This window comes from Petaurus breviceps, unplaced genomic scaffold, assembly GCF_028583685.1.
Source record: "Petaurus breviceps papuanus isolate PSGF00001 unplaced genomic scaffold, PetGlider_PUasm1.0 91133, whole genome shotgun sequence".
NCBI classification, from domain to species: domain Eukaryota; kingdom Metazoa; phylum Chordata; class Mammalia; order Diprotodontia; family Petauridae; genus Petaurus; species Petaurus breviceps.
This window is the reverse complement of record NW_027187419.1, coordinates 38,415,247-38,440,282: the sequence shown is the minus strand read 5'-3', so window position 1 is coordinate 38,440,282 and position 25,036 is coordinate 38,415,247. Positions and strand designations below refer to the sequence as shown.

The 25,036-nt window shown below is 39.3% G+C and overlaps 1 protein-coding gene across 1 annotated transcript; it reads left to right on the top strand.

The window, feature by feature from the left end:
* Nucleotides 1-4,744: 4,744 nt before the first annotated feature.
* LOC138155316 (acrosomal protein SP-10-like) lies at nucleotides 4,745-7,923 on the top strand. The gene is made up of 2 exons (XM_069080492.1): nucleotides 4,745-4,832; nucleotides 7,304-7,923. The coding sequence occupies exons 1-2, from the start codon at nucleotides 4,745-4,747 to the stop codon at nucleotides 7,426-7,428; spliced, it is 213 nt and encodes a 70-aa protein (XP_068936593.1). The 3' UTR covers nucleotides 7,429-7,923.
* The last annotated feature ends 17,113 nt before the right edge of the window (nucleotides 7,924-25,036 follow it).

Genomic DNA, 25,036 nt, shown 5'->3' with positions numbered 1-25,036 from the left:
CAAGCCATTTAACTTCTGTTTGCCTCAATTTCCTCAGCTATAAAATGTGGGTAACAACACCTACCTCTCACAGCTGATGTAAGAATCAAAAGAGATGGGGGCGGCTAGGTGGCGCAGTGAGTAGAGTGCCAGCCCAGGAGTCCGAAGGACCTGAGTTCAGATCCAGCCTCAGACACTTAACACACACACAAAAAAAATACTAGCCGTGTGACCTTGAGCAAGTTACCTAACTTAATTGCCCTCCAAAGGAAAAAAAAAAAAGAAAAAAGAAAAAATCAAAAGAGATGTTTGTAAAAAGTACTTAGTAATGTCTAATACACTGTAAACACTATATAAATGTTAGCTTTCCCTGTCTATCATTATTTAAAGATCAAAAAGTTACACTTTATAGAAATTTTACCCACAAGTCTTCTGTCTCCACCTCTTCACAATTATTCCCAACCACCCCCACCACCCCCACACACACACAATAGTGTGACAGAGGAATTCCTCCTTTCCCTCTGAGTAAAATAAAATAAAAATATAGGAAAGGCAGCATATGCAATATGATGTGCCCTGGGTTATCAGTAACTATAGGGATATTCAGCCAAGCCATTCAAAATCCACATCAGTGGACCTCATGATAGTCCTCAAAGTTTATGTATGGGAAAGTGTCTCTCCCCAGGGACTGATTCTTCTGGAAAGATTTCTTTCAGGTCAGGAAAAAGGTTTAAATATAATTGAGCTCTAGAAGTCACTTTCACTCTGAATCAATGATCATAATGTCTGCCCTTAATAGGCTGTAAGCTCCTCGAGAGCAAGGACTTTTTTTTTCTTTCTTTGGACCTCCAGAATCAAGCACAGTGCCTGGAATATAATAGGGTCTTAATAAATGATTGTCCATTGACAGCTAAGTGATCAATAGGGTACAACTACTTTTTTTTTGTTTTTTCTGTTCCTTGATTTGCCCAACATTCTATGATGTGTTTTAGTTACAGATTCATTGACTTTTTTGTCTTCCAGAAGATGTCCAAGGACAAAACATTCCTGATGAATTATGGGGAAGTGATTTCCTAAATAAAATCAACACTGTACCAGACAGTAAGTAGAACTAAAATTCTCTCATCTCCACCATTCTCCCCCATTAAGAGAGTGATACGAACTCCAATTATTCCTTATCATAGCAGTTACCCTCCTTACCCCTCTCTTACCAAAAAATAAACTAAAATCTCAGCATCATAGATTTAAAACTGTAAGGAACTTTGGGTGTCACAGAGTCCAGTACACTCATTTGACAGTTGAGGAAATCGAGACCCAGAAAGGCGAAATGACTTACCCAAAGACATATCTCTATAAAATGGCAGATTTTTGACACTGCTAGAGAGAATGAAGTCAGCATCTGAGGGTCAAGCTTCAAGGATTGGGTAAATTAGGGTAGAATTTCAAAGCAATAAGGCTGCAAAATGAACTAACCCTCTCTGCGATTCTTTAATCTCCTTTGAACAAAGTACCATAGGATGATAAATACCAAAGGAATATACAAGAAGTACAGAGTTGATGATCTTTAACTAGTTTGGAGAAAAGATCAAGGAAAATATCAAAGAATGTCTAGGATTAGGAGCCATACCTCTCTTGAGAATCATCAGCTCTCTCACCAATTCTCAAGCTACATTTGGTCAACATTTTGATCAAAATTCTTTAGTCTTTCGGTGTTGATTTTCTTGGCATTATTGTGATATAAATCATTCTTCCTAGGTTTTTTTTTTAACCACAAAACATTGCCATCCACATAAGATGTTGAAGTTGAACCCCAAGTTGAGTGGATTGGAAGGGCCCATGACTCAGTCCTTGGAAGTTAGTCTCAATAATCAAGAAAGGAAGAAAAGGGGAGAGAGAAAGGAAGAAGAAAATGTTAGAAAGAGTAGCCAGGATAGTGGGATTTGAGGTAGGGGGTGTCTCAAAGAAATCTTAAGGAATATCAATAGAAATTGGGAGTGTGATACCAGGGAAGGAGCTAAGAGAGATGTCATAGATGAGTTCAAAGGTGGTAAAAAGATGAGCTACAGTGTTCTGAAGGAATGTTTGATGCTGACAATAAAGGATGATTAACACAATCTTTTTTTATCACAGTATCATAGATTTAGAGGCGGGAGGAGACTTAAAGGTCATCTAATCCAACCTCCCTCATTTTACAAATAAGGAAACTAAGCCCAGAGAATTTAAAGTGACTCACCACAAGTAATTAACAAAGCAAAGATTCAAACCTGTGGTCTCAGACACTGAGATGAGCCTTCTTTCTTCTACACTGTGTTTCCTCTTTCCCAGAATATCCCTATCCTGAGATTCACTTTCAATGAAGCAGAATAGAGATAGACTCCACACAACACCCTTTCCATACTGATTACTATATCCATACCAATTAGATATAATCTATGAACCCCCAAGACATTCTCCTTCCTTCCTCAATTATTTTAGTACTTGGATCACACAGTCTTTCTACCTCAATTTCTGCCCTCATACCAGAGGACTTCAGCTTCCATACTGTTATTCCCTCAAATACTCTTAACTTCCTAGTTTATTCCTTCTATTCAGTTGTCAAGACCTACTCCTCCACTCCAACTCCCAGTACAAAAAAAATGACCATTCCCTGATCTTTTCATCACCTGCAACTATTCCACTTTTGGGTTTGTGAATTCCAAAATCCATTTATCTAATCATAGCATTTTATCATTCCATTTTCCCTTCTGTCTTAAAACCTCTAACCCTATATCACTCTGTTCTGTCCCAAACCATCACTTCTGCCCTACTACATTTTCCTATCTTAACAATTTGGTGAATCAGTTCAACTCTATACTAACCTATACTTTCAAATCCTTGCATTATTTGTTGCCAATAATGCCTTGAAACTTCAACCTTCAATTGTTCCCTTTGCTATTGTTGTTGTTTGGTTGTTTCAGTCGTGTCTCACTCTTCACAACCCATTTGGGGTTTTCTTGGCAAAGATACTAGAGTGGTTTGTCATTTCCTTCTCCAGCTCGTTTTACAGATGAGGAAACTGAGGCAAACAGGATTAAATTACTTGCCCACAGTCACACAGCTAGTAAGTGTCTGAGGTCAGATTTGAAGTCAGGAAAATGAGTCTTCTTGACTGTAGGCCCACCACCCAACTGACCCAAGATTGTTCCCACAATCCTGTGACTTCACTCCTATTCATGTGCTACTCAATAGAGATAGAGAAAAGCATGAAACTATGTTGACTGGGTCTACTATGAATTAATATTACATAATCTCAACTGAGCCTAGACTGCAGCAAGGAAATCCCTTTATGTCTCCCTAATGAATTCACTATTTCACTCACCATGGTAACTATTTCAAACCTTTTCATCCCTCCTCAAGCTTCTTATGGCCCTTGCTGTAAAATCTTACTTCATTTCAATCTTAACTTTATTCTCTTCAACATACCCAAAGATTCACCATGTACTATTAGTTTTACTTAACTATTATTCTTTGTTACAGGAGACCTCTCACTAATTAACTTTGTTTCAAGCAACTCTTACTAAGAAGTAAATATTTGTGATATAAAAACAAAACACATCGATATAACTATATTTTTTGGAGGGCAGGGCAATCGGGGTCAAGTGACTTGCCCAAGTCACACGGCTAGTAAGTGTTAAGTGCCTGAGGCCGAATGTAAACTCAGGTCTTCCTGACTTCAGGGTCGGTGCAGTATTCCCGAGCCACCTAGCCACCCCATCAATATAACTATAAAAAGAATGAATGAATGGGATGGTTTCTCAGAAACCTTTTGGTGCAAAAAAAAAAAAATGAACAGAACCAAGATTACAATTTATACAACAATAGTAATTTTATAAAAACAAATAATTTTGAAAGATTCTGACCAACCATAATTCTTGAGGACTCATGGTAAAGCATTTTGCATACCTTCTTACAAGAAGATCATAGGCTCAGAATTCGGGAGGTTTGTTTTAACATAGTCAGTGTTTTGGGACTTTGTTTTCCTTGACTGCACTAGCTTGTAACAAAGATTTTGTTTTTCTTTCTCAACAGGGCAAGAGAGAGTTAGTAGAGAGAGAAGGCAGATTTTCATTGACTTTAAAAAGTAAAATTTAATTTAAGGGTAAAAAATATGGTAACCAGATTTGAAGTGATAGTAGGATATCGAAGTAGAAATGTTTAATTGAAGACTGACAACTGAGTTTATATGAGAGATCAGGATGAGACACATAGATTTGGTGGTTATCCAAATAGAAATTGTAAAGATGAATGAATTCTGCCAGGAAAACCAGAAGAAATCTTGGGATTCTAAGTGAAAGCCCAGAGAAAAGGAAAATATTGGGTCATAGGCCACCTCTCAACTTCTCACACTCAAAAGACAGTGGAAAGTTCAGATGGCATAGGTTTGAATCCTAGTTCTCTTAATTACTACTTGTATAACCTTAAGCAAGTCCCTTAACTCTCTTGGCCTCAGTTTTCCTCATCTATGAAATGAGAGCATTGGCCTAAATGATCTCTATGGTCTGTTCTTGCTCTAAATCTATGATTATATCATTTTATAAGTAATAAAAAAATAACTCCATTTAAGCCATAAATGCTTCATTGCCTTCTCTACAACCTTTCCCCCTTTCCATCACCCACCAAATATGTCATCTGTGTTCTCAGGCTACACAGCTTGCCCAGTAGGGAATCTTACCACTCTTGTCTTAACTTCCCAGATGTACAAATGAAATGTCTCAAATGTGATCTTATGAACAAAGAAGGGAAATGCATGAAAGGTGAGGGTATCTGCTTCCCCACACCCTCTGAAGACTGCATGACAAAGAAAGTCTATGAAGGTATGTGGGACTGAGCCTAGGGCTAAGAATTCCCAGGAGACATATTTTGCCTGAGCAGTTTATTTTTTAAAACCATGTTTGATTCTGGAGGGTAAGTGGTATAAGGAAGGGGGAATGAACCAGCTACGATGATGCTCCCATGGAAACTGGGACCCAGTGGAAATCCACATAGCAGCTCCATGTATGAAAGGATGTGTTTCCTAGTGGAGTGATGAACAGGTTTGGAGAGGTGTTTTGGTCTTGGTAAAATGAGGGCAGAGTTCTAAAAAGACCATTGTCCAAGCCTATGACTTAGCAGTCAATCAGTCAATGAACATTTATCAAGAACCTGCTATGTGTGGGTACTATGCTAAGCATTGGAAATGCAAAGAAAAAATTAAAAGACAGGCTCTAGGGGAGGCCAGGTGGCTCAGCAAGTAAGAGCACTGGCTCCAGTGTCAGGATGAACTGGGGATCAAATCTGGGCTCAGATACTTAGCACCACACCTAGAAATAACTGTCTGTGTAACCTTGAGCAAGTTACTTAACCCTGATTGCTTAAAAAAAATTAAAAAAAAAAAAGATAGGCTCTACTCTCAAGAAGCTCAAAGTCTGTCCTCTCCAAGCTCCAGCCCTTGCCCCACTAACATGGCTAACCGTACCAAGAAGGTTGGAATTGTTGGTAAATATGGAACACCTTATGGTGTATCCCCTCAGAAAAATGGTGAAGAAAATTGAAATTAGGCAGCATACCAAGTATCTTGCTCCTTCTATGGCAAGACCAAAATGAAAAGACATCTGTGGGTATCTGGCACTGTGGATCCTGTGTGAAAACAGTATCTGGTGGTATATGGACCTACAATACCACCTCTGAAGTCACAGTCAAATCTGCCATCAGAAGACTGAAGGAATTGAAAGACCAGTAAAATCTTTTATCAAATATCTGTAGTCCATAGTCCAACAATAAATGGATTAATTTATGGAATAAAAAAAAAGAAGCTCAAAGTCTAATGTGGAATGCAACATGCAAACAACTATGTGATAAATTAAATAATCAACAGAAGGAAGGCACTAGAATTAAGTTGGATCTGGAGAGGCTTCATGGAGAAAGTGGAATTTTAGATGAGACAAGAAAGGAGCCACAGAAGCCAAGAGGCAAAGAGAGCATTCTAAGAAAGGGAGTAGCCAGTGAAAATGCCTAGAGTCAGAAGATGGAATATCTTGTTCAAGGAATAGGAAGGAGGCCAGTATTGCCAGATCAAGGCACAAGAAGACTAGAAAGGTAGGGAGAGATGCTTATGAAGGCTTTTAGAGTGCATCAGAATAAGAAAGCACCTGCTAAGAAGCAGGAATTTTGTTGTTGTTCAATCACTTTCAGTTGTGTTTGAGTCTTTGTAATTCCACTTGGGGTTTTCTTGGCAAAGGTACTGAAGTGATTTGCTATACCCTCATCCAGCTCATTTTACAGATAAGGAAACTGAGGCAAAAAGGGTTAAACTACTTGCTCAGGATCATACAGCTAGTAAGTGTCTGAGGCCAGATTCAAACTCAGCTTTTCCTGACTCCAGGTTCAGCATTCTATCCCCTGTGCCACCTAGCTGCCCGAGAAGTACCAATGGGGGCCAGCAAATGTAATGTCAATTACTAGGCTCCTCTTTCTGTCCTCACAGGCTTTTCTCAACCATGGAGTTCACAGCATTCCAAATAAATTGAAGAACACTAAGTAACAGGACAAAAATATAAAGGGACACTAAGTGACTTCAGGCACTGCATCACAAGACATGGAAAAAGAGAACACCAAGTAACAGGACATCGAATAATAGGACCCCTGGTGATGGGACATTGGGTTATAGGATGCTAGATTAATTTTCTGGAAACAATTGAACTTCAAAGGATTGGAACCTTGACAAATAAAGACAGGTTAAAGATAAGGCAGAAGGAGTCTTGGGACCTTTGATCTTCCCTCTCCTCCTAACTTCATAATAATAATGACTAGCATTTATATAATGTTTAGAGGTTTTCAGAGTGCTGTACATATATTATCTCACTTTGATCCCCACAACAACCTGTGAAGTATATGCTACTATTATCCATACCCATTTCACAGAAAAGAAAACTGAGGCTGAGAAAGGTTATGTGACTTTCCCAGGGTCACAAAGTTAGTGTTGGAGACAGAATTTGAATTCAGATCTTCCCGATTCTAAGACTTTATCGTGCCACTGTAGCCACCGATAGAAAAGTCTGAATGTCATATCCTCTTGGACCCTCTGAGTAATTGCCCTCGTGTCTTCTAAGATTACCAACCCTGTCTGGCAGGCCACGTAGTAATCTCCATGAGGGAAGTCAGACTCAGTCATCTGACTACCGTAAACCAGACCATCTAACTGGCCTCTAAGCGAAACGTACCATTTTCACTCTGTTGCTATTCGTGGGAGGCATGGTGGCGGCCTGCATAGGGGACCTCACTGTGACTTTTCTCTCCCCATCCACAGGTGGAAGGCTCCAGTACATAGTTCAAGGATGCGAGGTTCTTTGCTGGCCCACATTATTCAGCATTCATAATAATGAGGTACAATTTGAATGCTGCCAGGACAAACCACTTTGCAATGTGCCTTAGCTCTCCAGATTCTTCCCTCAGCTGTGCCCTGATGCCACAGGTAATCTTCAAAGTCTCAGGGTCCCCCACAAATTATATTTATAGTCACTTGACTTCCCATTGGGTTCTGTCCAATCCAACAGTTTCTTCATCTCAGGCCTGGACAACACTAGGCATCCAGATCACAAAAGGACAAATTTCTACCTGGATAACTCCTCCTTACCAATATCCTCCTGTCTTTGTCTCACCTTCTGTATCTCTGTTCTCTAGCTCATTTCCTTTTAGGGCTGATCCCTCTGCCTTAAAACCTGCAATATGGGGGCGGCCAGGTAGCACAGCAAGTAAGAGCACCGGCTCCAGTGTTGAGAAGACCTGGAGATCGAATCCCGGGCTCAGTCGCTTAGCACCCACCCAGAAACACCTGGCCGTGTAACCTTGAGCAAGTTACTTAACCCCAATTGCTTAAAAAATAAAAATAAAAAAAAAAACCTGCAATATGCTTCTGATTCTCCCTTCCACACTCTCCTAAAAACAGTTCCAATTTCCCTTGTTCCTGTACCTGCACTTTTTTTCCCACAATAAATTTATCATCATCTAAATAGAAGTGATTCTGGACTTCTTTGCATCTACACAGCTAACCTGAGCTTCCTATGGCATCACATAACTTTACAGGTGTTACCTTAACACAAAGGTACTATTGGAGGAAGTAAAGGAGAGTGCTTGGGAATGGAGGGACAACATCCATCCCAGCCAACAGAGCCAGCCTTGTAAGGAGGAAGAGAAGGTCCTACATAATGCAAGTCCCCCTCCCCCATGAAAAACATTCATCCTCCATGTCCTGAAACAATATCTAAAATTCTATCCTAAGTTTTTTCAGTTTTTGAGTGATACCTCTAAGACACAAAGCAAGAGTTCTTAACCTGGGTCTGTGAACTTTTTAAAAAATTTATTTTTGATACTTGTCTTCCAAAAAAAAATTTCCTTTGTTCCTATGTATTTTATTTTATTCATTGAAAAAACTTTATTCTGAGAAGAGGTCCATAGGCTTCACCAGACGATTGAAGGCATCCTTTAACAAGGTATGAGTCAGTAAAGACCTTAGAATACCACAAGGGGGCTGGGAAGGGAAGGGAAGCTGGAGGTCAGGTGTGAACAGAGGTGGGGAAAATAAATCAACAAGTAATTATTAAGTATTTACTATGTGTTTATAGCAATATAGTATATATTTATATATAGTGCTAGGCCTTGGGGGGGAAAAAGACAAAAGTGAAATAGTCTTTTTCCCCGAGGAATTTAATGTTCTTATACAGAAATCACTATGTCCTGTTGGGCAAAACTCTTTGTTGTAATTTGCCCCACCAGCCACTGAGGCCAGACCACTATTAGTGAGGGAAATTATGGAAGAGATTCCTGTTCAGGTATGGTTTGAACTAGATGAACTCTGAGATCCGTTCCCTCTCTACCCAATGTACCCAATCTACCCAATGCACTCTTTCATAATACTCAATGTACTTTGTCAGAGAGTGGTTGTGGCAATTAAGATGAAACAAGGAAAAATGACCAGAGCCAAAAAGAGAAGAAATCCCAGACAGGTAGCATAGTTTTAAAGCCACTCAGTGATCAATTTTTATTTCTTCAGTCCTATTAAAAGATGTTCCTTATTATGTGTTATAACCTCATCAATACAGGAAGTATTCATATTGATGACATCATAGGACCATAGTACAACCATTATTTTTTTTTCCTTACCCAAGTTGGAAGTACAGTGGCCACTTGCAGGCCCAATCTCGATACATAGAGATTTTGACCTGATCCATTTTTCTGATCAGAACTGGTTGGCTTCTTCTTAAGTAGCCTTGTGACCCCCAACCTCTGGGGTTGATCACATTGATGCCAGACTTAGTGTAGATATTAGATTGACTTTAGCCCTACTAAAGCTTAGAACTTCTAAACTCAAGCAATCCACTAGCCTCAGCCTCCCCCACAGCAGGAATTTGTAGACCTGTGCCACCACACCCAGTCAACAGTGTAGAAATTTTACTATTATTACACTGTATAACTGCTATTGGGCTCAATGAAGGCTGGGCACCATGTACCTGAACCAAAATTCAGTCCAGGGGAAGCCTAGACTCTAATGAGAAAGATTAGAATTCTTTTCTCACTCTTTGGTTCCTTTTACTTCACACAACACTGCCCTGAAGAAAGCTATTTAATGTTTAGGTTTGGGCTCAGATCTAAGGAACCCTCAAAGTGGGAAGTAAAAAGATAATCAAGGTAAAATATAAATCAGTATAAGGTAGATATTCATTTCTCCTAAACAAAAGAAATGCTTAATTCACAGAGTCAATTCTGACCATGGGATCAGGATCTGACAATCTCTCTGATTCAGAAGACAATCTACCTTTGTATCCCTCAAAGCTACAGAGGAGGAGAGGATTCTGGAAAAATAGCAGAGTAGGTCAGAAAATTCCAAGCTCTCCAGATTTCCTATACCAATAAGACAAAATGCACCTCAAGGCAAATGTAGAGCAATAAAAATAAACAAGAATTGGGGTAGAGCAATGGTCCTCCTGGGACAACTGGTGAGGATACCCCAATGAAGCAAAAACAACTCCAGGCAAGTGCTGTGGAAACAGCAAACCTTAGTGCTGGCTGGGTTGGGAGGCAGCCTCAGCCCCAGCGGCAGGGTGGCACCCTGCAGACAGCGTGGGGAGTCAGGCAGGCATCCGAATGTGCATGTCTATGTATGAATGTGATTATAGATATGTAAGTGTGTGTGCATACATGTATATGTTTCTGTGTGTATCCATGTGTATGTGTGTGCATGTATGTATATATATATATATACATATATATATATCCACACATAGTTGTAGTCTTCGTGGGGGGGAGAGAACAAAGTAAAAAGTGCACAGCAGAGAACAAAAGAAAACTCACAAGGAAGCAAAGAAAAGATGGATAGCTCAGAATATAATGAGCAATATTTATAGGCTTTCCTGAAATGGAAATTTATTGCTCTATATTTTGAATTATCTCTTATGTTCTGCTATGCACATGGCAATGCTTTTTTTTCTTTTCTTATTTTGTATTTAAGTTTATAATATGCTTCTTTTTCTTTTTTTATTGTGTATTTAAGTTTAAAATAAATTAATTTTTAAAAATTTTAAAGCTACAAAAGAAATGCTATGATCTAGAATGGCTTCTAGCCATCTAAAATCTATCACCTTCCTTAACCACCCCTCACATAGAGGTGCCCTGTTCTCAGTCCTGGCCCCCACACTCCTGTCTTTAGGACTTCTTTCTCAACCTGGCAACTGATAATCATTAAATATCATATTTTTGGCCAAAGTCTGAATTAATCATACAGACTGCCTTGCTTTCTTTAAAAATACCTTTTCCTGTATCAGCAACTCTAGAGACCAGATAAGGCTGAAAGTGGGATTTTCCCCTATCTTGGGACATACTCCTTACAGGAGGAAAACAGAGATCATAAATTACAAACGGACCCAACAGCTTCTTTGTTCTCTGAGTAAACTCAGAGAATATCTCTTCCTATGTAAAAAACCCCAGAGGGGCTAACTTAAGAGCATTCTTTCTTCTGCCAAGGATGGGACCCTGAACCTAGGACACTATCTTGAATAATAGAACCTTTTCTTATCTAAATATTTTGTGGGGTATATATTATGTTATGGCATATTAATGATAAAGAAAACATAGATTTCTAGGTCGTAAAATCAATCAACATCTCATCAACTCTCTTATCTTACTAAGAAAATTCCTTTCTTGTAATCATAAATTTGATCCTGAATTGGGCTGGCTCTAAAATGTATTTAAGCTTTCTCATTCTTTTGTCCAGACAGTTAGAGCTTAGCTTCTAACTCCTTGTACAAGTTCACTATTTTTAAGGGAATAAAATGAAATAACTGTATATTGCTGGTTTGGCTGTCTCCTTTAGCCACACTTTTCAGGTTAACACAACATAACACCAGGAGTTGGCCAAGGTGTCCTGTCTTCCCAATAACCACATCTCAGTAAATGATTAAGACTGAGCCTCTTTAGTACGTACTAAAGAAGAAGTAGTGCCCTAGGGAAGGGGTGATGAAAACTCCAGATGCCCCCTTTACAAGACTTCCACCTTGCCCCTAGACCAAAGTTTTTCAGTGACACATACCTTCCTTACTGTCTAGGAGAATGTCTGGGAAAAAACAAAAAGGGATGAGAAGGGAAAGGATTATAAACTTGTTAGCAAGCAGCCTGGCAGAGGCAACTCTACAAAATTTCTTGCTTTGTCCCCAGCAGCCTCAACTCTCCATTCCCTACCACTCCTCCCTGGCTTCTCTGGTTCTTCTGTAACACCAGCCACCTCATGAGCAGGACTGACAAACTGCTCCTAACTGGACCCTCTCTGCTATTCTGTGGGAAGAGTGTGTCACAGGATGGGTTGCAGGGGTCATAGGATTTGGAGGTGGAAGGGATCTTTGAGGTACCCTCATTTTGCAGGTGAAGAAAGGGAACCATAAGAAGACAAAGTAACTCGCCCAGGTTTCCACAGATAGTAATTAGGTAGCACTGCTAACCACTGTACTGATCCAGTCAACAGGAACAATCAGTGCTGGGTGGTCCTGGGCTCACCTGGTGATTACACACATCTACCTCACAGAGGAAGTACCAAACCTTCTATGGTTTTCAGAAAATGCAAAACCTCCTATCCCTCAGCTCTCTCTACGGGTCAGTGTCAACTCATAAGGGTTTGGGCACTTGTGAATTCACCTAATCATAAGTCAGCTCTGATCCCCTACCTATTGACCAAACTTCACCTCCTTTTTGCATAGGTTATTTTTCTAGAAACCTAACTATGTAATCTTGACAAAATGTAGTCAACTCTCCACAGAAGCAGAGAATATGCTTATATATTACATTCCACTGGAACAATAAAAACAATTAAAAATATATAATAAGAAGAAAACATTGCATATTAAAGCATTTACCTAGTAGCTGTGGCCTTAGAACTGTCTTTGACTGTTTAAGTCCCCATTCATTCAATACAATCAATCTGAACCCAAGAATTTAAGGAAATACAGTCAGAATTTTCCATGCCCCCTGCCTGGAGAGCAAGCAAAAGAAATGCACACTTCATGCTTAACTCATTCTTCTAGTAGGACTACTCTTCAAATGAAGACTCAGAAACCCTGGACTTGGGATCTCTGCCTCAACTTAGGCATGAAATTCTAGATCTGACACAAACTCAAACTCATGATGAATTTGCCCACACCTGGTTTGAATGGCCTGTTTCAGAACAAAGTGGGTGGACCCAAAAGCCAGCCCTAGCAAGAAGCATAGGATACTCCAGTGTCCCTATCCCTGGTCTTGAGTTCCAAATAAAGTGAACCCTGCAACTACTTCCTTTCCTGTTGCCCCACCAGGCTACACTCCCCCCACTCCTTGCAGCCATGTTATTCTTCTTGTTCACTCATTTCAGTTGTGTCCAACCCCTTTTGGGGTTTTCTTGGCAAAAATATTCGAGTGATTTGCCATTTTCTACTCCAGCTTATTTTACAGATGAGGAAACTGAGGCAAACAGGGTTAAATGACTTGCCCAGGGTCAAACAGCTAGTATCTGGGGTTAGATTTGAACTCAGAAAATTGAGTTTTCCTGACTTGCAGAGATGGGTAGGAGCTAAAGATGAGAAATGGCAGACAAAGTAAGAGGAGCACTGTAATAAAGTAACGGAATTAGGATTTGAACTCAGATCCTCTGACTACAAAACCAGAGTTATTTCCTTTATATAATCCTGCCTCATTCAGGTCTTGAAGATCGGCATGGGACTAGATATAGTCATAAACACAACGGGAGTCCTGAAGGCCTGGAGATCTAGTTTTTGGCCTTAAGAGACTTCGTGTAACTATTTTCCCACCCTACCCCTTCACACTCTTTCTGTCAAAAAGGAGCCTAATGCCTATATCCCAAAGAATAAAAGGGAAAAGAATGCATTTGGTTTTTGGTGGGTTTTTTGTTGTTGTTGTTGTTGTTTTGCTTTTTGGAGGGCAATTGGGGTTAAGTGACTTGCCCAAGGTCACACAGCTAGTTTTTGTGTTAAGTGTCTGAGGCTGGATTTGAACTCAGGTCCTCCTGATTCCGGGGCCGGTGTTCTATTCACTGCACCACCAAAAGGATGCATTTGTACAAAAATATTTATTGCAATTCTTTCTATGCTGGCCAAAAATTGGAAACTAAGAGGGTGTCTCACAGGAGAATGGCTAAACAAATTGTGATATATGAATGTAATTAAATATTATTGTCCCATAAAAAATAATAAAATGCACAATTTCAGAGGAAGCTGGAAAAATCTTTTTGAGCTGATGCACAATAGAGTGAGCAGAACTAGAATAATTTATAGGAAGATAACATAAGCAACTTTCAAAGACTTTAGAACTCTGATGAACACAATGATAAGCCAGGAGTCCAAAAGAATGAAAATTAAACATACCACTCACCTCCTGAAAGAGAAGTGAGAAACTTAAAATGTAAAAAAATTGAATTTTTTGGACATGGCTAATGTGGGAATTTGTTTTCCTATACAATGTGAATATGTATTGATAACTTTGTTTTTCAGATTCAATAGTTTGTTTTAATTTGTTCAATGACATTTGGGAATGTGGTAGAATGAATGTATCAAAATTATTACTTGAAAAATAGAAATTAGAAACTTTTTTTAAGTGTCTTTGGTTTTTTAAAGGACCTATGCTGCATCTTACAGCAAGTGAAGAAACTTTGCTTCTACCAGCAAGCTCCAAGGTTTAATTACATAGATCTTCCTAAGTTACTAAATTGTTTATACTCTTTGGCATACTGTCCTTGCTCTCCTGGGTTCTACCAACCTGATTCTCCTCAGAATATAGTGTAGCACAGTAGAGTCAAACTTAAAGAGAAACAGGAGCCACTAAACCATTTATAAGGGTACTGGTGGGCTGCATAATGATTTAGGAAGTCACGTAATAATATTATCTGCATTTTATTGTACTTTGACTTATTTTGTTAACTATTTCCCAATTATATTTTAATCTTGTTTAGGCCACACTCAAGAGTGCTGTGAACTGTATGTGGCTTGTGTATTATCATGTTTGACACCTCTAAGTAGGATATGATAACTGTGAAAAAAAAAAAAATTTGTTCTGCATATGGATAGATGTGTGATTTGTGATCTGGCCTACCCTCTTCAAGGAAGACAACAAATTTTTTTCCACCTTTGGAAGATATATGAACACCAATAGGCCAATTTGGTAGGAACAATGTGTAATATGTAATAACTCTATGTGGCATAAAATGTCAATAACAAGGAAAGCAAAGTGCATTTATTTACAGGCAAGATAATAGTTTATTAACAGTGACACATATAGCTGTCAATAAAGTGGGTCACTCTGGCAACCTCAGTAAAGCCGAGGAACCAGATGGTACAGGAAAAGTTAAAAGTGGTATGACAAGTTTAAATAATTATTCTCACTTATTGGATACTGAATCAAGTAATTTCTGTCTGCTGAAGGAGTACTATCAGCCCCTCTAAATTTGAGCGCCTTTGAATCAAAGCCCTGGTCATCTCATGCTATATGTGGTCATAGCTGGAATTTGAAAACAGATCTAACAACTAGTCTAGCACCTTATACTACCTACTACTACTTACTACTAATGATGATACTAATAATAATAGTCTTCATTTATATAGCATTTTAAGATTTGCAAAGGACTTTTAAAATAGAGGGATCATTAAAGATAATGGAGATAATGAGACAACATATCAAAACCTATGCAAAAGCAGTAATCAAAGGAAAATTTATATTTCTAAATGCTTACCTTAATAAAATAGAGAAAGAGCAGACCAATAAATTGGGTATACAATTTTAAAAACTAGAAAAAGAACAAATTAAAAGTCCTCATTAAATGAACCAAGGGAAATCTGAACAGTATATAGTAACAGCAATATTGTTTTAAGGGCAACTTTTGGTGACTAAGTCATTTTGATATTATAAATACACTAATTAATACCAAAAAAAAAAAGGACTTATGAAGGTAGATGTTTTCTACATCCAGAGAAAGAAGTATGTGTAGGATGGCTTTACATGTATGCATATTTGTGTCTAATGGTAGTCATCTCCAGGGTGGAGGGGATGAGGGGAGAAAAGAAAAAGGCTACATGATCACTTTATTATATATATTAAAAGGAATAGCAAGTTGTACATAATAGATTTGCAGTTTCGTGTGCAATCATCTTTTTTTTCTATTCTACTATATAAGGAAAAGCTTGTTTTATTCCTTGTTAAGAATAAAACAAATTTTTAAAAAGAAGAGGCATTATTATTTGCTTTGCTGCTGTATTCTAAGGACCATGAGACCTTTCTGTCTACCTTGCAGGTGAAACCTTCTATATGTGTTGTCTCCTCTATTAAAATGTGAGCTCCTTGAGAGCAGGGACTGTCCTGTTTCCTTGTATCTTCAGTGCTTTGTACAAAGCAAGGGTTTAGTAAACACTTCATTCATTCAGATAAGAGAGAGAGAGAGAGAGAGAGAGAGAGAGAGAGAGAGAGAGAGAGACTGTGTAATTTGCCTGAGATTGTATAGATAAGAAGTAGCAGATCTGAGTCATCTGGAACCCTTCAAGACCTGTCCCAAAGATCTTTGAAAGGACAAATATATTTCCCTCCTGCTTCTAAAGCATAGACATTCCTGCTGTTAATGGGATAGTACCCCAGTACATTTTCTTTTCTAGGTCTTCAATAACTAGGTCTGCTGAGGAGGTAGGTGCTATAGCACTGGTAGGGGCAGTAGCCAGGTCACATCTCCTGAAAGGCTGCTCCCCTAAGTGATATCTACAGGAGTAGCCTAGAAGCTGTGATATGGGGGAAAAGAAGGAGGTACATTACACTTTCAAGGGCTTTTGGGCTTACCTGCCCATTCATAGCAGTTGATGCTGGTGGTGGCAGGATTGCAGACCCCTTCACCACAGGAATTGCTCCACTGGATGATAGATGGTATGACACATAGTAGGCATTTAATAAATGATTGGTTGTTGATTCACCTGACTCATAATTCTACTGGGGTCTAGCCCTGCCTCAACCTTGAACTGCTGCTGGTTTCCTCCCAATCCTTGGCTTGGGCTACATACCAGCAGATAGGTCCTCAGATGACTACAACAGGAAGTATACAAAATGAAAACCTCCCACGTACTAGTGCTTTGGTCACTGAGACCCAGGATGGACAAGCTGTTCCTACTCAACCTATTTACCTTTCTTTGTCTGGCTGAGGGTAAGTACCCAAGAAAAAGAAAGATTTGAGGGCTCCAATCTTGGTACTTGTGACAGCAAGGAAGGGTTAAAGAGTGAGATGTTCCAAAGATATTCTTTTCTCCTTTTCTACAGGAGGACTTACATCTAGACAAGGTAATACCAACATCCTCATCTGCAATGTCTTCAAGGGAAAGGGTCGCTTAATAATAGTTGTGAGGTACCAGAGAAACCCATTCTTCCATTTATCCATTCATACTGTTCAACAAGGGCAGCTAGGTAGGTGGGATAGAGTGCCAGACCTGAAACCAAGAAGGCTCATGCTCATGAGTTCAAATCTACCCTCAGACATTTACTAGCTGTGTGAACCTGGGCAAATCACTTAACCCTATTTGCCTCAGTTCCTCATCTGTCAAATGAGATGGAGAAGGAAATGGCAAACCACTCCAGTATCTTTGCCAAGAAAACCCCAAATGGGGTCATGAAGAATCAGACACAGCTGAAAAGAATGAACTACATGTTCAATAAACATTTAAGTGCCTGTTTTTTGAAAGGCACTGAGCTAGGCTCTCAAATGACCACTTCTTACTCCTTTGCCATTATACCTTTCTCCTCAAACCTACAAAGCCCTGGGTGAACTCTCCCAGCTCTTCTCTCTTGTAGAAGTTTCCCTCACCTTTGGAGAAAAAGACCCCCTTGGATAGAAACCCAGATAAAAGCTGAAAGTGTCCTGTGTTTTCTCCTTTGGCCCCCTTCACTATTACCCCAAGCCCACAACCTCTTTCTGGGCACAAGGCATCCAGAACAGTGTATGTTTTGAAGGGGAAGAATTAAAACCAGCCTTCTGTGGAAGTAGTCTCAAAACTCTACTCTCTGTACCTGATAGGCTCAGAAAAGTTGTGCAACTTATGTTCAGTTTTCCACATTGGGTTTTGTTACTCTGGCATGAGGATCTGCACAGCATCGAATGGACAGCACTGTGCCACAGAGAACTACTTTATAATTGAAAATTCAGGTATATGGGGAATGGGGAATGGGGAAGGGAGGAGAAATAATCATGCATTTCCCCCAAGACTGATCCCATTCTCTATCCCCCAGAGGCACTGGAAGTGTCCTGCAGGGTCATATAGAGGGAATTACAAATGTGTATTTGTATACACCTATATATATACATAGGTATAAACCTATGTATCCTAGGTTCACTGAAGAGTAAGCATTCATGGAGTCACCCATAATGATCAGACAGGGTTCATCTCTGGGTTACAAAGATAAGGGTTCTGGGTGAAATGCTATTCTTAGGGAAGTATTGGGAGGAAGCAGCCTCTCTGAATCTTTTTTCCCTCATTCCTCAGGTTTGGCTCTGTATCATTACTCAAAACTGTCATGTAAGCCAAACTGTCTGCATCAGGATATAACCTTGAGAAGACAAAGGCATGAACTCCTCTGCTGCCGTGACAGAAATTACTGCAATGTGCCTTTTGGGACCAAGATCCCTCCTTCCTAGGAGTCTGGACCCTAGAAAGGACCTCTTTCAGAGAGCCTTTTATTCTGCTCTCCTCTCCTCCAAACCCAGGAATTCTCTAACTTGATCCTGCTTTTAACAGCTATGGATGCTGCTGAAGTTGGTGTCTCCTCTTCTCTTGGGACACTTTGAAGTTAAATAGTTTATTAGCATTAAAATCATTGTTATCTCTAACACATTCCTGTCCTAAACCCTGATTCCCTTCTTGGGATTGTGCCAGGTAGAACACATGACACCCTCTTCTTATCATCGGTGGAGACTGACCTCAAAGTCCTCTGAAAATAGAAGCAAAGTCCTGTTGTAAAGGTGCAATAGAAGCAAGACTAGATACAAACAAAACATTATTTACAGAAAACACAGAATCTGAGTCATATAAACCAACGTATATCTGAACAGTCCTTTCTACCACACCCCTAGTAAGTGGTCATACAGACTTTTCTTGGAGACCTCCAGTGAAGGGACCCGATTCCCTGCTGAACCAAACCATCCTACTTTTGTACATAAGGAAAATTTTCCTCATTGACTCTAACTATATGTCTTCAATCCATATCCATTGCTCCTTGTTTAGTGGGGGGGGGAGGGGTTGTTTGTGATGATTGAAGATGAGAAGGAAGGGGGAGGCAGTGAATGGCATCTGATGTCTGTAAAGGGAAGCTACTTAAGGGGAAATGGTTCTGCTAGGGGGAATCAGAAAATCTGACCTGAGTTAAGCAAAGGAAATGTTGATGAAAAGCAAATGAAAACTGAAAAGAATGAACAAGATCTATAATATTTCAGATTATAAAGTTGACACAATATTTCCTAATTAGGGTTTAGATTACCCTTTTCACAGTAGACTTTTCCTCTGCTGTTTTGGAGGAATAAAATGTAAGAATTTCTGTTAAAATCAAAAATTTCTCTACCTGAAGAGGCCACCATTGAAGCAAACATTCACCTTCCCTGTCTTGTGGACTGCCTGCTTTTCCATGAAGTCAGTTATACAACTGAAAATGGAGGAATTCTGGCCATCAGATAGGATGATAAAGATAGTACCGAAGACCCTTAAAGTTCCCTAGGGTCTAGATGAGAAACTCAGATTCCTTCCTACTCCCCAACTTCACACGAACATAGGGGTAATTACCAGAATCCTCTGTCTCATAGGTTCTTTCTCTCCATCTACCCCCTTAGCCAGACTCATTGTCCAGTAATAACCCCTTTCCTTCTCCATCTAATCTATAATCATGCTCAATGCATTAGGGACAGCAAGGTGGCATAGTGAATAGAGCACAGGCCCTAGAGTCAGGAGGACCTGAGTTCAAATGCAGCCTCAGACATTTAACACACACCAAAAAAAAGAAAAAAAAAACTAGCAGTGTGACTTGGGCAAGCCACTTAACCCCAATTTCCTTACCTCCTCCCCCCCCAAAAAAAAGCAAAAACAAAAAGAACAATGCATTACCCACAAACTCTGATTTGGAGGATAATGAGGGTTAGCAAAGTTTTCTCCCACATCACTCATCCTCATTCCCTTTCCTACAACACTGCTTACTTTTATTTCATTCTAGCAGGACCTGGTTGGAAAATTTTATATTCTTTAAAGAAAAAATCTTAGTGGTCTAGATCTATCTCCTTAGCTCATCAAGAACTTAACCTCCATGAACTAGCTCAAATTCAAGAGATCCAACAATACTTTACTTATCACCACCCTACACCAACACAATCTGTCTCCAAGGTCAGGAGAAAGGTCAATACTCTGCTTGTAGATGTGCCTGCCTTAGGTCTCTTCCCACTCCAGGTCATCCTCCATTTAGCTGCCAAAGTGATTTTCTTAAAGCACAGTTCCTACCATGTCACCTCCCCTGCTCAATAAACTCCAGTGGTTCCCTATCATCTCTGGGATCAAAGACAAAATCCTGTTTGACAATCAAAGTCTTTCTTTGCCTATCCTCCTCCTGCCTTTCCAGTCTTCTTATATCTTACACCCTGCAATATACTTCAGTCCAGTTCAGTGACACTGACCACCTTCATTGCTCCATGAACAAGACACTCCATCTCTCAGCTCTGGGCACTTTCTCTGGCTGTTCTCCATTCATGGAATGCTCTCCCTCCTCATCTCTGCCTAATGATTTCCCTGACTTCCTTGAAGTCCCAACCAAAATCCTTCTCCAATCCTTCTTAATGCTAGTGCCTTCTCTCTCTTAAAGATTATTTCTTATTTATCCTGTATCTAAGATGTTTGTACATATTTGTTTGTCTGTTTCTCCTCTGCTAGATGAGAGCTCTGAGAGGGCAGGAATCATCTTTCAGCTTCATTTGTATCTTCAGTGCTTAACAGAGTGCCTAAAACATAATAGGTGCTTAATAAATGTTTATTGGTTTTCTGACTGACAGGTAATAATGGAGTGGGCTAAAAAGATCACAAAATAGGAATTTTAATTGAATCACAGAGTGTTAGAGTTGGAAAGAAACTCAAAGGCCATGAAGTACATCCCATAAGTGAATAAGAATCTCATCTGCAATGCCCCCAAAAAGTCATTTAATCTCTGCTTGAAGACTTCCTGTCAGAAGAAGCCCATCACTTCCAGACAATTCATTTTTGGATTGTTTTGGTTAATTTTTAGGAAGTCTTTTTCCCTATACATCAAACCTAAAACTGCCTCTGCAACTTCAGCTCAGTACTCTCTCTGTGTTGAATGCAGCCAGGCTACCTGATCTTAACCCTGACCCCATGGTGAAGCAGGTTTGAACCAGTTGGAACCAGTCTTGTGGTTTCTCTAGAAACTTCCCATTCCTGAACCTGGAGTCCTCTGTTCTCACAAGATGTCACCCCTACCTGAGCCTCCCCAGTCTTCTCTACAGACTTTTGATTATCTTGTAAAACAGCTTAGGTAATAGCTTCTCTAGGCTGTGCCTTCCATGAGATTGCCTCTCCTTTGAAGTATATTTAAACCTTACCCCTTCTATCCCTCCCAGGCACTCCGGTACTTTGGTGCTGCTGGTGTCCTGAATTGCAACTCCTTTGCCTTGATTAAAGACCCTTGTTGTTGCTACTTTGGTAGTCTTTTTTTATTTCAGGTTGACAAATAAAGATAATTATCATGTCCTCTCCTGAGTTTTCTCTTCTTCAGGTTAACAATTCTCATATGGCATGATCTTTGCAATTTCAGTTGCTCTTCAGTTCATCAACACCCTTAAAATACAGCACCCAGAACTGAATATAGTATTCCAGATATGGTTGATCAGGACAGAGTATAACTAGATCCCTAGGCCTGGACAATATTTCTCTCTTGATGTAGCCCAAGACTACACTAGCCTTTGAGCTCTCATACTACAATTTTGATTCACAGGACTTGTGGTACCTGAAAACTTCCTAAATATGTCTTACATAAACTGCTGCCTAGCCATACCTCACCTACTTTGTACTTCTTAATTCAATTTTTTTTAACCTAACTATAACCACAGAGGTGAAGAGCCTCATGTTCATGCCATATGAGGGTAGTTGGAATAAATTGGGTATTTATAAGCTAAAGGAAAGAAGACTTAGGTGGAACAGGTTTTCTATTTTCAAAGTATTTGAAGGGCAGTCCCACAGAAGAGAGATTAGAATCATGCTGTTTGGCCTCAAGAGACAGAACTAGAAGAAATAAGGAAGAAGTTGCTAAGAAGGAAATTTAAACTTGATATAAGGAAAAATATTCCTAGTAACTAGAGCTATCCTAAAGTGGAATTGGTTGCTTTGGAGGTCATGGGTGACCTCTCAAAAGAGGTTTTCAAGCAAAGGCTAGATAAGGACTTTTGGATATATTGTACAGAGGATTCTATTTCTGTTACAGATTGGAATAGATGGTCTCTGAGGTCCCTTCTAACTCCTAAATTCTGTGACTTGATTTTTTTTTTGCCTTTTCTCTGGGCTTGCAATTTCAAATAATAGATAATTTTTTAAATTTTATTTTTAATTTATGGAATAAAGCCATCATTTCCATAACATAAATAATATGATTGTACATGAAGTTGTAAAATTATCGTATAAATTTCTTTCTTTTCTTTTTCATTTTCTTTCCTCTTCCCCCTACCCTAGAGATGGCTTACTATTAAACGCAAATATATGTGTGGGTATATACATATATATAACACACGTGCATGTCAGTATGTATACATACACATATAAATACACATATATACACACTTCTATTTATCAGTTCTTTTTCTGGATTCAGATAGTCTCTTCCTTCATATGTCCTTTATAGTTAATTTGAGTATTTATAATAAACAAAATAACTTATTCATTTGAAGTCATTCTTTAAAAAAAAAATTGCAGTTACTGTATACAATGTTCTTTTGGGTCCACTCATTTCACTCTTCATTATTTTGTGCATGTCTTTCCATGTTTTTCTAAAACCACCGCAACTTGTTTAATGCCATTCCTCTATTGATGGGCATCCCAACAATATCCAGTTCTTTGCCACCACAAAGAGAGCTGCTATAAATATTTTAGAACAGAGAGCTTCATTTCCTTTTTCCCTTAATCATCTTGGGAAACAGATCAAGTAGCGGTATTGCTGGGTCAAAGGATATACACAGTTTTATAACTCTTTGTACATAATTCCAGATTACTCTCCAAAATGGTTGAATCATTTTACAATTCCACAGACAATGAATCAGTATCCCAATTTTTCCACATCCTCTCCAATATTTGTCACTTTGTCCTTCTGTCATTTTAGCTAATCTGGTAAGTGTAAAATGATATCTCAAGGTTGTCAATTTGCATTACTCTAATTTATAATAATTAGAGTATTTTTATATGATGTGAATTGGTTTTTATTTCTTAATTGGAAAGCTATATGTTCATATCCTTTGACCATTTATCAACTGGGGAATGGTTCATATTCTTACAGATTTGATGAAGTTCTTTATTTATTTAAGATATGAGACCTTTATCTGAGATACTGTCTATAAAATTTTTCTCAGTTTTCTGCTTTCCTTCTAATCTTGGCTACATATGTTTTATTTGTATAAAACCCTTTTTAAGAGGCAGGCCCAGAAGGCGCAGCTGGCAGAGGCAGGCCCGGAAGAGGCCTGATCAACTCGGAGGGCAAGTCGCCCCATCAACCACAAGGGCCACTACCAGGCCTATCACCAAAGGGCTGGGACTTGAAAGAGTCAGGTAAGAAGCAAATACAGGGGCCGCTCTCCTGGACAGCAAATACTCCTGGGGCTACCACTTCATAGCCCAGAAATTAAAAAAAAAAAAAAAGCCCCTATCAGGACCTCCAAAGACCTGGATGACAGAGTGAACCTCACCTGCTCCAAACCTCCCCCCCAAAAAAAACATAACTATTGCCCAGGGCAAAACCCTCTACAGTAAAGGCTTGGGATCCCTAGAGGAAGGGCATGGGTAGGGCCCTGCCTCAAAATGGGTAGAAAGTAGACTACAAAGGCAAAGACTCTGGAGTCCTACTATCCTCAGAGGGAGACAATGTGGACTCCACACCCACAGCTGAAACATCAACAGGGAATGGGTCCCAAGCACAGAAAGCTCTCCTAGATGAGATCAAAAGAAACTTTGAAAACCGAATGAGAGAGATAGAAGAATAATTCTCTCAAAACCAAAATAGCAGAATTAGGAAAACATTATAATGAAGAAAACATCTCTCTAAAAAGAAAAGTATATGATATGGAAAAAGAGCTCCAAAAATTAACCAAGAAAAATGATTTGCTAAAAACTAGAATCAACCAAATTGAAACAAATAACTCTATGAGGAACCAAGAATTAGTCAAACAAACCAACAAGAATGAAAAATTAGAAAAAGAGGTAAAATACCTCAAAGAAAAAATAACTGACCTGGAAACAGATCCAGGAGAGATAATCTGAGAATCATAGGCCTACCAGAAAATCATGATGAAAAAATGAGCCTGGACAACATTCTTCAAGAGCTCATTAAGGAAAACTACCCTGAGATACTAGAACCTGAGGGTAAAATAGAAATTGAGAGAATCTGCTGGACACCTGCTGAAAGAGATCCCAAACTGAAAAGTCCTTGAAATGGTGTGGCCAAACTCCAGAACTACCAGATAAAAGAGAAAATACCTCAAGCGGCCAGAAAGAAACAATTCAAAAATCAAGGGTCCACAGTGAGGATCGCAAAGGATTTGGCAACCTCTACACTGAAAGATCGGAGGTAGTGTCCGGAAGGCAAAAGAGCTTGGGTTACAACTAAGGATCACATACCCAGTGAGACTGAGCATATTCTTCCAGGCAAAGAGATGGTCATTCAATGATATAACAGAGCTCCAGACCTTCCTGATAAAAAAGACAGAACTCAATGGAAAATTCAACCTTCAAGTACAAGATGCAACAGTGACGTAGAAAGGTAAACAAGGAAAACACACACACACACCCTGCTATTTGGTAAGAGCAAACTGGTTATAGACAAGTAGAGGGTATGAGTATAAAATACACAAAATGACAATTTAAAAAAATCTTATTAAGGGCTACAAAGGGACTACAATGGAAGAAAAGGAATGAATGAAGTGGAAAAGGGTAAATTATGCCACACAAAGAGGCATAAAAATAGTATAGCAGAGGAAAAAAGGGAGGGAGATGGGAATCATATGAGCTTTTCCCTCATTGGTTCTGGTGCAAGGAGGGAATAACAACCAGTTAAGCATAAGACTCTATGGAGAAGAAATGCAAGAAGTATCATTTTAGAGGGAAAGAGGGGAGGGAGAGGAGCTTTGCATGAGATTTGTTCCTGTCACTCTTGGTGCAAAGAAGAAATAACATACTTCATTAAGTATAAAAATGTCCTACAGGTAGTAGGAAGGGGAAAGGGCTACGAAAGGGGGGGGGGG

Excerpts from the sequence above, each read along its gene's own strand:
- LOC138155316 (XM_069080492.1), top strand. The coding sequence starts at position 4,745 with ATGAACAAAGAAGGGAAATGCATGAAAGGTGAGGGTATCTGCTTCCCC. Across the intron at positions 4,833-7,303 it reads GACAAAGAAAGTCTATGAAG|GTGGAAGGCTCCAGTACATA; the intron begins GTATGTGGGACT and ends CCCCATCCACAG.